The following is a 14,847-nucleotide window of genomic DNA, read 5'->3' as shown; positions in this document are numbered from 1 at the left end:
GAAAAGAGTGTCAGACAGAGTAATAATTATGAAGCTGGAAATTGGAGGTGTGATGATGAATGTTGTTAGTGCATATGCACCACAGGTTGGGTGTGCGATGGATGAGAAAGAAGATTTTTGAAGTGAGTTGGATGAAGTGATGAGCAGTGAACCCAAAGGACAGAAAGTGGTGATTGGAGCGGATTTCAATGGACATGTTGGTGAAGGGAACAGAGGAGATGAAGAGGTGATGGGTAGGTATGGTGTCAAGGAGAGGAATGAAGAAGGTCTGAGGATAGTGGATTTTGCCAAAAGGATGGACATGGCTGTGGTGAATGCGTATTTTAAGAAGAGGGAGGAACACAGGGTGACATACAAGACTGGAGGAAGATGCACACAGGTGGATTACATCCTATGCAGAAGAGTTAATCTGAAGGAGATTGAAGACTTTAAAGTGGTGGAATGGGAAAGTGTAGTTAAGTAGCATAGGATGGTGGTCTGTAGGATGACGTTGGAGATCAAGAAGAGGAAGAGAGTTAGGGCAGAGCCAAGAATCAAATGGTGGAAGTTGAAAAAGGAAGACTGCAAGGCTGAGTTTAGGGATAAGGTGGGACAGGCACTGGGTGGCAGTGAAGAGTTACCAGACAGTTGGGCAACTACAGCAGATGTAGTAAGGGTGACAGCAAGAAGGGTGTTTGGCGTGACATCTGGACAGAGGAAGGAGGAAAAGGAAACCTAGTGGTGGAATGAGAAAGTATAGGAGAATATACAGAGGAAGAGGATGGCAAAGAAGTGGGATAGTCAGAAAGATGCAGAAATCAGACAAGAGTACAAGGAGATAAGGCGCAAGGTGAAGAGAGAGGTGGCAAAGGATAAAGAAAAGGCGTATAATGAGTTATATGAGAGGTTGGACACTAAGGAGGGAGAAAGGACCTGTAATGATTGGCTAGACAGAGGGACCAAGCTGGGAAAGATGTGCAGCAGGTTAGGGTGTGTGATGGACGACCGGCTATGGACTCCAGTCGCCACCCCCAGGCCGCTAGAAGGAGCCCTCCGGACAGCATGATGGTGCCCCGACTTCCAGCAGGGCCTCATGGACTCTGTAGTTTATACACACAGCCCTGCTGGATACCTTGGGGGCCACCGGGAGTCGCTGTAGGGGGGCTAGTGGGCTCTTGCATGCCCTATAACCCGGGAGTGCGTCACAGTCACGTGACTGGAGGAAGCGACGTGCTCCCGGGGTGAAGAAAAGGACTGTTTGCCCTGACCCGGAAGGAAAACGGACTTGTGGGTGTGGCCAGGAACCATTTCCGGGTCAGGGTGTATAAAAGGACTGTGGGAAGCCCAGAACACTGAGCTGAGCTGGGAGGTACGGTGGCAAAGTGTCTGGGCGAGGAGGTATTGGTTTTGAGAGAGAGTTTGTGATTTATGAATAGTGTGGTGGAAAGGGTGCTTGGTGCACTGTATAATAATAAAAATAATATTAGTTATACTTTTACCTCGTGTCTGGAGTGGTACCTGAGGGTTCAAGAGGTGGACAAAAGCCTTAACTGCTACAGGTGATAAAGGATGGAGTTGGAAACATACTTACAAGTGAGGAGAGGGCGTTGAGCAGATGGAAAGAGTACTTTGTGAGGTTGATGAATGAAGAGAACGAGAAAGAGAGAAGGTTGGATGATGTGGAGATAGTGAATCAGGAAGTGCAACGGATTAGCAAGGAGGAAGTAAGAACAACTATGAAGCGGATGAAGAATGGAAAGGCTGTTGGTCCAGATGACATACCTGTGGAAGCATGGAGGTGTTTAGGAGAGATGGCAGTGGAGTTTTTAACCAGATTGTTTAATGGAATCTTGGAAAGTGAGAGGATGCCTAAGGAGTGGAGAAGAAGTCTACTGGTGCCGATATTTAAGAATAAGGGGGATGTGCAGGACTGTAATAACTGCAGGGGGATAAAATTGATGAGCCATAGCATGAAGTTATGGAAAAGAGTAGTGGATGCTAGGTTAAGAAGTGAGGTGATGGTCAATGAGCAGCAGTATGGTTTCATGCCAAGAAAGAGCACCACAGATGCCATGTTTTCTCTGAGGATGTTGATGGAGAAGTATAGAGAAGGCCAGAAGGAGTTGCATTGCGTCTTTGTGGACCTGGAGAAAGCATATGACAGGGTGCCTCAAGAGGAGCTGTGGTATTGTATGTGGAAGTCAGGAGTGGCAGAGAAGTATGTAAGAGTTTGAGAGGGAGGTCAGTGGAATGGTGAGGATGAAGGGAGTAGAGTTGGAGAAGGTGGATGAGTTTAAATACTTGGGATCAACAGTACCACGTAACGGGGAGTGTTGAAGAGAGGTGAAAAAGAGAGTGCAGTCAGGGTGGAATGGGTGGAGAAGAGTGTCAGTAGTAATTTGTGACAGATGGGAATCAGCAAGAGTGAAAGGGAAGGTCTACAGGACGGTAGTGAGACCAGCTATGTTATATGTATTAGAGACGGTGGCACTGACCAGAATGCAGGAGACAGAGCTGGAGATAGCAGAGTTAAAGATGCTAAGATTTGCACTGGGTGTGACGACGATTGATAGGATTAGAAATGAGTACATTAGAGGGTCAGCTCAAGTTGGTCGGTTGAGAGACAAAGTCTGAGAGGCGAGATTGCGTTGGTTTGGTCATGTGCAGAGGAGAGATGATGAGTATATTGGGAAAAGGATGTTAAGGATAGGGCTGCCAGGTAAGAGGAAAAGAGGAAGGCCTAAGAGGAGGTTTATGGATGTGGTGAGAGAGACCATTCAGGTGATGGGTGTAACAGAACAAGATGCAGAGGACAGAAAAATATGGAAGAAGATGATCCGCTGTGGCAACCCCTAACGGAAGCAGCCGAAAGAAGAAGAAGAAGAACATAAGAATAATCTAACTGAGAACAGGTCATTCAACCTAACAAAGCTCACCAGTCCTATTCACTTAATTCTTCTAAAAAAATGTCAAGTCTAGTCCCTTGTCCTACTCTTTACTTGGTAGCTTATTCCAAGTGTTTATGATTCTCTTTGTAAAGCAAAACTTACTAATGTTTGTGAGAAATTTACCCTTAACTAGTTTCCAACTGTGTCCCCATGGTCTTGATGAGCTCATTTTAAAATAACAGTCTCGATCCACTGTTCTAATTCCCTTCATAATTTTAAACAATTCAGTAATGGATCCTCTTAATCTTCTTTTGCTTAAACTGAAAGGCTCAGCTATTTAAATTTTTCCTTATAACTCATCCCTTGTAGCCCTGAAATCAGTCCAGTCACTCTTCTCTGGACTATTTCCAGCACTGCTATGTCCTTTTTGTAAGCTGGAGTCCAAAACTGCATGCAGTACTCCAGATGAGGCCTTACCAGTGTGTTATCAATCTTGAGCATAACCTCCTTGGACTTGTACTCCACACATCTTGCTATATAACTTAGCTCTCCTAACTTAACTGTTAGCCTTCCCAATGGCTTCTGAACTCTGTCTGGCAGTTAAGAGTGTTGAGTCCTCTATGACTACTAAATCCTTTTCATATGGTGTATTTTCAATTTTCAGACCTCTCATTGTGTATTTAAAAATAACATTTTTACTTCCTACATATAATACTTTACATTTACTGACATTAAATTTCAAAAATCCTGTATAATGATTTAACAAATTCCAGATTATCTGCCAATCAACCTAGCTTGGTATCTTCTGCAAACTTAACCAGCTTGTTATTTATATTCCTATCCAAATTATCTATATATATAATTCACTAAGCCGCCGACAAGTAAGACACCCATGGCGCACGCAGGACGGAGCCATGCCCACCAACTCTAAGACCATTGGATACGACAACAACTCAAAGAGCCACGTCCACCAACTCGGACGCGACACCTCAGAAAACATGGCGTCATTTATGTTCGTCTGTGCTAGAGTCCACATGTACCTCTGAGCCACGTTGACTGTTCATAGAGGCATGTTTCTCGCAGATGTGAATCGCTGTATGCAGCGTGTAAAACAGTTTGCAAGGGGTATCCCATGGTATCCTTAAAACAATCCTTTAAAACTGAGGTTAAAACACAATGAAGGAAGCAGTCTTTAAAAACCAATAAGTCCTGTGCCTCTTTTTCATTAGCGTCTCACCCTGCTTCACCGATGCAGGTCCTGCAACAGTCGAGACGCTCTCTCAGCAGCTGATCTTCTCTGTGCCTGACTCCACTACTGTCAGTCGCCTGATTAAAAATGGCCTTTTGAAGGGGAGCTATGGACCCGCTATACCACAGAAACACATTGCCTTTGAGCCTGCTCTCGCTCACTCTAACGTACCGGCTTTCTCTCTCTCCTCACTCACTCGCACACTGCACAGGGAGAAACGCCCGCAGCACGACTCCACCCGGAAACCGTTTCAGCCACACTTCCACGCCCCTTGCTACGCTGTGAGCGCGGTGATTATTTATTTAAAAATGGCCTTTTGAAGGGGAGCTGTGGACCCGCTATACCACAGGAACACCTGTGACATTGCCTTCACATTGTTTTCCTTTTATTTCTGATCCCGTCGAGCAGATCAGACACCCAGGCAAACAACACTGAATAATCAATAGCTGCAACTATTTTGCCCGCCCCAACTTCTCACCTGAGTCGGTTTCGTCTGTGTTCAGCAGTGTTTCCCAAACTCGGTCCTGGTGAACCCCTGTGGCTGCAAGGTTTTGTTCCAACCGGATTCCTAATCATTAATGCCGGTGAAACTCATCCGGGATAAGTCGGTTTTCAAACGCAGCCGTGTAGCAGATTAGTCTAGCAGACTAGCTGGATGTAATAATCCAAGATGAATTCGCGCCCCCACGCTGAGTGAAAAGCCAATGTATATTGAGTCTAGAAAACATGATCAGCAAGTCTTTGATAGGCTGCAACAAAATGATGAAAGAACGGGTGCATTTTTTTCACACAAGCTGTGTGTGTGTGTGTGTGTGTGTGTGGGTGGATGTTAGTTAGTTAGTTAGTTAATTAGTTACTCGAAGGATTTCAAGATTTAATATGCACAAGCGGTAACACTGCAAAAGCAGCCCAAACCAGAAAAGACGGCTGGCAAAAAATGGCCGACAAATTAAATGCGTGTGCATTGTACTTACTAAAAGCAGCGTTACGGATTTTGCAAATGTTAATTTTTTTCCCTCTGCTTAAAAAACATTAAAAAAGCGGCGTGATTATGCGGCGTATACTACGCCGCGGGTTGGTATGCAGCATGTAAAACAGTTTGTTTGTTACGGATAATTTGCCTTTTACTTTTATACGAAGACAATTTCCTGTTAGATTGGCCTTTGCGATGACAATTAATAAGGCACAGGGCCAAACTTTCAAAAAGATATGCATGTATCTGCCAAAACCAGTTTTCAGTCACGGACAGTTGTATGTTGCTCTCTCCAGAGCTCCATTTTTTCATTCACTTACTGTTGTATCCTCAACCCCCCCCCCCCCTTTTAGACAACTGTGTCTTTCCGGAAGTGTTCAGCCATCAATAAATAATTATGCGGCGTATGCCTGCAGGAGCACGTGCAGCGAGCGAGCGAGCGACACACACACACATACAGGCATGCGAGAGAGAGAGAGCTGGACGCATTAGAATAATAATACTTCATTACATTGATATACCGGTGTTTTCAGTATTCAAAGCGCTATCTATACAGGGAGGAACCGGGAAGCGAACCCAAAATCTTCCACAGTCTCCTTACTGCAATTCAGCAACACTACCGCTACGCTACAAGGCAGTTAAAGAATGCACTGCGCTCGATTTTGTTTTCACTTCTGTTTACAGCGATCGGGTCGTAGTGTGCATTATTGCAATGTTACTTTTCTTGGTGGCTTATTACATTACGGATGTTTCACATGTTCATTTTTTTCCCTGTGCTTAAAAGACATTAAAAAAGTGTTTCTCAACTGTGACTCTGGGACAACTCAGTACGCAAGCTATATTAAGCGTCAACAACGAAAACTCGATACACCTTAATGAACAAGTTCTGAAACTTATCCTTACCGACGAAGTAACTTTCACCAGCGTGGCATCCATCGTCACAGACGATCCCGCTTTCAGTCATGGACAATTGTATGTTGCTCTCTCCAGAGGCCCATCTTTTCATTCACTCACAGTGGTATCCACAAACCCACCCCATTTGGACAACTGTGTCGTTCAGGAAGTGTTCACCCATCAATACATAATTATGCGGCGTACGCCGCGGGTTGGCTAGTATATATATAATGTGTAATGTGTAGAAGATCTCATTTGAATGAAATGAAGAATTGTAAGGTCATAAATAGGGGAAGTATGACAGTGAGCATAAAGTGGTGGTGATGGACTGGGAGATCAGAATCAGCAGGAGAATAAAACCAGAGCAAGCAGGACCAAGGATAAAGTGCTGGAAATTAAAGGAGAAAGGGCTTAAAACATGTTTAGGGAGGAAATTTTAAATGAAATGTAGTCATTTGAGAGTGTCGAGGAATGGTAGAAGAAGAATAGCAAAGTTGTATTAAGAGCAGATGAAAAGGTGTTGGGTATGATGACAGGAAGGAGCCCACATGGGAACAAAGAGACATGGTGGTAGAGCGGAGAGGTGCAGGATGTGACAAAGGCTAAGAAGAAGGCAAAGAAGAAATGGTACCAATCAGAGAAGAAGGAGTATAAAGAAATGTATAGACAGACAAGCAAGGAGGCAAAGAAGGCAGTGGCAAGAGCCAAGGTGCAAACCTTGGAGGAGGTGTACAAAAAATTACAGACAAAAGAAAAGTGAATTCTAGGAACAAGGCTGACAAGTATTTTAGTCAGATAAAGCAGATAAAAAACAAGCAAGGTGTGGTGTTAAATGAAAATGGTAGGATCAAGAATAGAAGGAAGGTAAACTTTGAGAAGCCATTGAATGAAGAAAATCCAAGGGTAGTATTTTGGGATGGAGTTCCAAATGAAGAGCTAGTACCAAGAAAAAGGAGGAAGGAAGTAAAGAAGGCACTGATAAGAATGAAAAATGGAAAAGCAACAGGACCGGATGAAATTCCAGCAGAAGTGTGGACGAGTAAGGAGAAGAGGGAGTAAACATGTTGTGGGATCTAATGCAGGTCAACAAACAGGAGAGAATACCAGAGGAGTGGAGGAACAGTGAGATTGTACCCATTTATAAGGAGAAGGGTGATATTCAGGATTGCAGAAACTATTGAGGGATAAAGCTGAAGTCACACACAATGAAAATTTGGGAAAGAGAGAAGAAGAGAAGGCTTAGGGAAGAGACCACCATAGAGCATGAGCAGTTTGGTTTTATACCAGGGAGAACAACAACTGATGCAGTGTTTGGATTGAGACAGCTCATAGACAAACATTAAGAAAAACAGAAAGGTCTGTATATGGTGCTTATTAATTTGGAGAAGGATTATGATAGAATGCCATGTCAGGAGAACTGGAGGTGCATGAGAGAGAAAGGAATACCACAGAAGTATGTGAGGATTGTCCAGGATATATATGAGGGAGTGAGGATGAGGGTTAAAAGCAGTGTTGAAGTAACAGACAAGATCCCAGTTAGAGTTGGTCTGCACCAGGGATCTTCTTTAAGTCCTTACCTCTTTTATCTGGTTATGGATGTGTTGTGTCATGGGATAAAAGACCAATCCCCCTGGTACATGGTTTTTACTGAGGAAACGGAATTGTGTAGCACCAGAAAAGAGGAAGTGGGGAGAAAGATGGAAAAATGGTGTAGTGCTCTGGAAGATAGAGGGTTGAAAATAAATAGGAAGAAGACATAATATATTAAGCTTAATGATAATTAGGATTCAAAAGTTAGCCTGCTGAGAGAGCTATTGAAAAGAGTGTATACATTTAAATATCTAAGATCAGTGGTAGCCCAAGATGGAAAACTAATTGTAGAGATAACCTACAGAATACAGTGATGCAACAATTGAAGGAGGTATCTGGAGTATTGTACAATTGAAGAATTAAGGTTAAAGGTAAGGTTTTTAACACAGTAGTAAGATCAGCAATGATGTATGGAGCTTAGACATGGGCAGCAAAGTACAGAAGAAAAAGTTAGATGTGGCAGAAATGAGAATGTTGAGATGTATGTGTGGAGTTACACAAAATGAATGAATAAGAAATTAGACAATCAGAGGTACAACAAAAGTGGGACAGATATCTAAGAAAGTACGGGAAAGAAGGTTGAAGTGGTAAGGACATGTGATAAGGAGAGGCAATGAATATGTGGGCAAAAGAGGGATGGGAATGGAAGTACAGAGAAAAAGAAAGTCAGGGAGGCCAAAGTAGAGGTGGATGGATAAAGTAAAAGAAGAAGGAAAAGGGTTTGACAGGACAAGTGCAGGACTAAGCTGTTTGGAGAAGGCTTATCAAGCACTTTGACCCCACAAAGAGTTGGGAAAACATGAAAAGGGAGAAGAAGCTGGACTGATTGGCCTGTTGTCACTAAGGTTGTTCAAATATTCTAAGGTTTATTTAAAAGTGTCCACTTTTGGAGTAAAAGACTAAGTGATTCATAATTTTTTTAATGTGAGTGCTTCATGTTGCTTCTAAAGTTTTTACATTGAACTGTGGAGCATTAATAAAATATAACCAAGAAATTGGGTTGAAATAAGACTAGTCTGAGAATAGGCAAGGTTCTAAACCTGTTAATAAAGAAATAAGCCAGAATGAACTAGGAAACAAGATCCAATTATCAAATTCGATGAAGCAAGGGAAAAGTTGTAACACTAAGATCTTCTAGGTAGCACCTTTTAGCGACCTCTAGAGACTAAACGAGAATATGAGGTGAAAGCCAGCATCAACAGAGTAAAGTAACAGTCCTAATCATAAGGTCTTTTTAGTAGAGATCTTCAGTCTAATACACTGATATGTGTGTTACTGAGTTACTATCCATAATATGAATCCTGTAATGAAAAACACTATCCAGCATCAGGATAAATATCGGTCTGTGGTGCATTACTGAAACCAACAATATGGTGGTGATCAAGAAATAGAATACAAAAAACAATTTACAAAAATTTACAAAACATTTGCCTATAATGCTTTGATATTATGTCTTCATTACAATGAAATCTTAAGTTATAATGCTTCAATGAATACAGAAATGCACTTTAAACAGAAAATGTAAAATCACACCAAACCAATGGAAGCATTATAAAGGGGTGGTAGAATGAATGGAAGGAAAATATCAAACATCACATGTCACGAACAAGTGTATTACTGAATAGAAAAAATGGGTTTGAGCTTAAGAAAATTCTTCTGAAGTTTTACACTAATAATATCTTATGATTTACCATTCACTTCTATCTGCAGTTAAGGACATTTAATCAGAAATTTTGCTAAAGCAAAAGATGATTTTGCATAAATCATTATCCAAAAAAACAACTGAAAATCATAACTTAAAATGGAATTACATCCTACCTTTAATTCATCTTGGTAGGAACTTCTACCACGGAAAATCAGTTGCTTTTGGAGGATTTGTTTGTTGTACTTACACTGTGTTATAAAAATATAGAAAGTATTATCTGTCATTTGAATAAGATCAAGTATGTTAATCTTAGTATTTGACACATATAGAAGAAACTCTTCACGTTAAAAAAATTAAATAAATTAAATAAAGCAGGCATTCTTGGAAAACAGCCCAGGCTTTCAGTCTTATTTTCCATTTGTTAATACAATGCAGTACATTGTTCTGTTTAACAAGATTTTAAAAAATTGTGCATATGTTAACTAGTTCAGTAACAGAAAGTTTGTGCCTTCATGTTACACATAGGTGCACCACCAGTATAAATGGAAGTAGTTAAAGAGACCCTACAGTTTATTATGGGCCAGTTGACATAGAAAAGCAGAGACTTCCTTATGAATTGCCCTTAAGCTCATAAATTCTCCAGGGCTCTAAACTAAAAGGTGGTTACAACTTCTACAAAGATTGAACTTTAACTTATTTATCTCTTCTGTTGAATATAAAAGTACCTTACATTTTCAATAAATGAAGCTTGTTTGTACAGTTTAAACAGTAGCATGAAAGATTTCAAGAATTACCACTTGTTGAAATTTTCCATCTTGGGAATCGCAAGGGTCAAGTAACAACAATTGCTGAATACTATCCATTATTTTATTTATATAATCATGGGAAACCTGGAAAGATTTCTGAAAAGAAAGACCAGAGATATTAGCATTCGTGTATACTAGTGCCAAATATTGGGCACTCTTAAACAGTCAATGTGGTACAATTTAAAGTGATTTCTTTTGTGTCTTTTTACTGAAAGCATGACATTTGCAATATATGTGTCATAAACTAGTATAATGGAGTAGAAAACAAATTCAGGAAAGATAAATATGGGACATTTAAACCTGTACAGGGTGTATGGTTACAGAAACCTCTGTATAAAGAAATGAAATATTAAGTACACAACAGCTGCAACAGATTAAAAACAACAGAAAAGAGAGAAGCAGAGTCAGAATTGGAGACACAGAGATTAGAAAATTTATAGCAAGGATCTGAACAACTGGTAACTGATGGTGCTCATGTGGATAATGTAAACTTATGAGTTTCGAGGATGAACACCTTTACATCAAAGATTGGAATTACTGGCAACACCACTGGAAAACATAGTCGTTCCTGGATACAAGCCTTCTTAGTTAAACAAGTTTACCAATTGTGTTACTGATTGGGATAATGCCAATTGGGACTGGGAGACAACATTAATCATGGAGTTCAGGAGACATTTTTCCATTTTCCAAAATTAACCTGAAAGTAGCAATTATGAACTAATTATGATGTTTCTTAGAGTAAGATTGTTTACTGATCTTGTTAGCACTAGAATTACCAAAGCCTAAAAAAAAACTTGTAATCCCGGCCCATCTTAAATCCCTTCACACCTCTCCATCAGCATTGTAAATGTGTTGATCAGCAAAAGCAGTAAGCAGCCTGCTATCTCATCCCCCTACCAACGCAGAAAGGGCTCAAAGTTCTCTCAGTTCAAGTGTGTTTACCTGCATGTGAGTTGCCTGGAGTTGTATAGGGTAAATAATAAATCGTTATTTGGAATACATGCATTTCATGTGTGTTCTGTGTCTACAACAATCCATGTAAACACATTGTTAAAACAGAAACGATTTTCATGTTTTAGTAATAATTGACAAAATGAACACATTTAGCTGGAGGTTTCTCTGGATTCTCTTGTTTGCTTCCCACAACTCAAAGATATGCATGTTAAATTATGTTCACTCAGTATTTTCCTTTTAATTTTATATCCTGGGTGTGCCAATATTTCTAACCAGGTTAGATGAAAAGTGTCAGTAACACAGTAAGAGAGCCTTTCTACACTGGGATGTTAAGTGAAGGACCAGGATATGAAAGTACCAAATGAAAACAGAAACGTTTCAGTAAGAGGCAAAAAGGAGGTCAGTGCAGAGACAGACAAAATCAGTGTGACTGCTGTTTAAGGATTTCACTTATGTAGAAAACTGTTCATTTTCACTTTCAATGCACATTTAATAATGTTGGAAATTTTTTTCATCTTTTGGGACACAATTATTATTTACTATGGATGACGATATTTTGTGTACACGTTTCCATGGTAAATCTACGCATGGGTAACTTCACATGACGTCATCAACACAGTTCGGCAAAGATTGGCCTGTACACTTCATGGTTATTCTAGATTATAGATAGAACCTCATTTGGCTTGGTTTCTCGGTTTATATCGCCTCCTTCTTATTCTTTACAAATAGCCACTTTCTTTCACAGCAGAATCTCCCTTTAACAAGTTAGTTCTTCTGACACTTTCTGCATTATGGACTAATGGGTCATCCAGAACCAATTTTAAAAAATTGGACATCTGTCACATTTGGTCAGGGACTGGTTTGGAGCTATTCTGTGACATTACGTTTTTTTAGGTGTGTTTGCATATGATGCAAAAAGTATCTACTGCAGTTATCATGTGTGTCTCTCTCTCTTTCCACATGAAACAACTTAGCTCCCAGAGGACAAGTTTTGTAAAACTATTGTGAGGTGATCAAAGGAAAAAATGGATCAGTAGGCAAACATATAGAAAAAAAAATGAAGTTTGAGTCAAAGCCAGAAAATCAAAGTCTGCCTGTGTGATTATGGATTAGTTTACCATTGAGAAAGTTAATTTCAATCTGTATATTTTGTATATTATTTTTTTACTCTTCTGACAGTGGATCCCCAGTACAAGTTGATCAAACCAGGAAAAGCATGCGATTGCGCACAAGCCACTCGTACACTAGCTCACTTCTTCAGCTATTTGAGGCAAATTAACCATAATAAATAAATAAATACAAATTTAATGAATTTAAGAGGAAAGAAAACCTGCCATCCATCATGGTCTGAAACAGTCAAAAATGTTACTTTAAGATTTCAAAATAGATTTGAACTCTCTGTTGGGTACTTATTTCAAAAATGTTATGTTGAAGAAATATGACCTACAATTAGTGATAGATACTCAACAACTAATAGTATAACATCAATGGATACCATTTTTCTATCACATGAATTGTATGTAATCTGCTATTTGTGAGCCACAGCAAACTTACTATTTGGCTCTATGTTTTTAACAATGTGACATTATAAAATACTGATAAAATGCATCTCTTTAATGTAATCTGTTTACACATGTAACTGCATTTTATTATTGCTATTATTTTTGAACCAGTAATGGCTTGCTGCACGATAACGTGCAGTGAATACACTTGAATTATAGTTTTCATACTCTTTCTCTGTACATTTAGCATTAATTTACTCAGAGGTCGATGCGCTTTCTGCTTCATGAGCAGCTCTTGTTTTCTCCACTCTAGCGGCCTGCTTCTTCACTTCTTCCGTCAGCATCTTTTCGCGTTAAAACTGATTAAGTCCGTTTTTGTGTTGGAATTACTTAGTACGTTTTTCTTAATATTTTACTTAAGCTGACACTTAAGTGTTCAATCTGCCTCAAGAATGATTTAAGATATGAAGAGGTAGAAGAAGTGACGGTTGAAAGTGGTAGGGATGAGAACAGCCGCCCTGCTGCCAGCTGCCAAGAGTTGATTCTACAATAAAATAAAATAAAAATAAAAACAGTAATAAAAATCATCACCCCAAAGAGTGGACAGTAGAGGTCATGTAGTATATGTGTACCTAATTTCAAGTCAATAGGTCAAACGGTTTGTGAGCTACAGGTGATTTAAAAACCTGGACAAACAAATGTACAGTCATGGTAGCTTATTATATAAGAAGATATGAGTCAATGTTCCAAAACTAATAAAAAAATTATAAACAATTGTGATAACAGACTCTGATTAAGCAACTAAAAAAGTGAAAATGCTCCAACTTTCAAATCAGTTAAGTCCCCAAATATACCTGAATGTTATGCCATGCATCTTCTTGGGGGTCATCCTAAACCGTTCTCTGTCTGTTTGTTCTTTTGGGAGTGCTTTTTGTTTGCTCTTAATTTATATTTTAATAAAAACAGTTTTTATGTTTACTTATGTGTTTGGCCATTTGAATGCAAAAAATGATTGCAAAAAAAAAATTAAAGGTTTGCCAATCCTGTCTATGTACATTTTGTGGACTTGTAAAACATTTTTGACCATTAATATATGTACAATAGTGTTTGGAAGATTCTGTACAAGAATATGGTTTTCCAGAGTCATTGATCTGTTCTATTAAGTCCCTGTATGAGCAGAGTGAGAGCAGACTTCCTATACTTGCTGTTGAGTAAAGTCTGTTTCCTGGAACTCTTCGCAGAGTTCATTGTGTCTCCGGTTAGTGACTTCATATTACAGCATGAATAAATCATGGAGAGTATCATGATTAGGAACATTGAGGCTACTTTTCTACTGTTTGCAGATTGTGTAGTCCTCCTGGCCTCATCAAACTTAAATTTCTGGTATGCAATGGAGCATTTTGAGTTTGATTTTAATACAATGGGATGAGCATTAGCACCTTCAAGTCTGAGATCATGTGCTTCTGCTAATAAATAATGGCTCACTCCCTGCATATAAGGAGTAAGTAGCCAGTACTTTGTTTTCTTGGTCACAAGTAATAATATAGGGTTCAGGAGATCAATCAATAGTTTGTGGATGATTATCAGTTTAGCCGACAGTTAACCAGAGTATGGATGTAAATCAAGAGTTAAGTTCTAGCATAAAGCTTCAGATTTTTACTAGTCAGTCTATATTCCCATTCTCACTTATGGTTTAAGCTGTCAGACATGGTATAAGAGATGAGATTGTGGCTACAAGCTTCCAAAATAAGGTTGTTGCGCATGACAGTTAGGTTTACTATCTGTGAACTGCTGCTTCACAAGACTGAGAGGAGCCAGTTGAGGTTTTTTAAGCATGTATACATATATGGCATCCTGAGTGATTTGAATCTTTCATCTTGCTTGCCAATGTCTGGAATGTCCCTGAAGGAACTATAGAATGTTGCCTGGCCTATGCAGCTCAGCAAGTTGTCAGAACTGCCTCCATGTACATATGCGTTGGAAGAGGTGTGGGGAAGTTATGTCACTATTATTATAATTTGCATGAGAGTGAGTTTTCCCAAAATATATCAACTTAATATGCTGATCCATTACATACAAAAAAGGTCTAACCTGCAGGATTTGTGCACCAAGAATATTGATTTCCTCAGATGTTCTTTTCCTTGATTGAAGTGCTTTTTGTCTTAGTACCAACCAAGACTGTTTCAGATTATCGTACATCTTCACAAGCTCAGTCTCTCTGTATGGATCATTAAGATTTTCAGATGTAACCCCACTGAAACGCATTTGTTTTAGAGCCATGGTTTTGCACCTGCATAAATACAAATTATTCCATGAGACATTATTTGAAATTATGTAAAAAGGCTTTGCATTAACCCCCTGCAAGTG

At 39.5% G+C, this 14,847-nt stretch overlaps 1 protein-coding gene across 3 annotated transcripts in view; it reads right to left on the bottom strand.

Moving 5' to 3' along the window:
• The window catches only part of LOC114663628 (uncharacterized), a 72,422-nt gene that overhangs the window by 17,501 nt on the left and 40,074 nt on the right, over nt 1-14,847 (bottom strand). For 2 of the 3 annotated variants that reach the window (XM_051935840.1, XM_028817498.2), the window contains 3 exons: nt 14,572-14,770; nt 10,013-10,120; nt 9,392-9,466 (listed from right to left, as the gene is read on the bottom strand). In XM_051935840.1, coding sequence (XP_051791800.1) covers nt 9,392-9,466; nt 10,013-10,120; nt 14,572-14,770 — 382 coding nt within the window. The remainder of the gene's footprint in view (nt 1-9,391; nt 9,467-10,012; nt 10,121-14,571; nt 14,771-14,847) is intronic. The other variant, XM_051935841.1, reaches the window with a different exon arrangement.

This window comes from Erpetoichthys calabaricus, chromosome 13 (assembly GCF_900747795.2).
Source record: "Erpetoichthys calabaricus chromosome 13, fErpCal1.3, whole genome shotgun sequence".
In the NCBI taxonomy this organism is placed as follows: Eukaryota; Metazoa; Chordata; class Cladistia; order Polypteriformes; family Polypteridae; genus Erpetoichthys; species Erpetoichthys calabaricus.
This window is presented reverse-complemented; position numbering and strand designations above follow the sequence as displayed.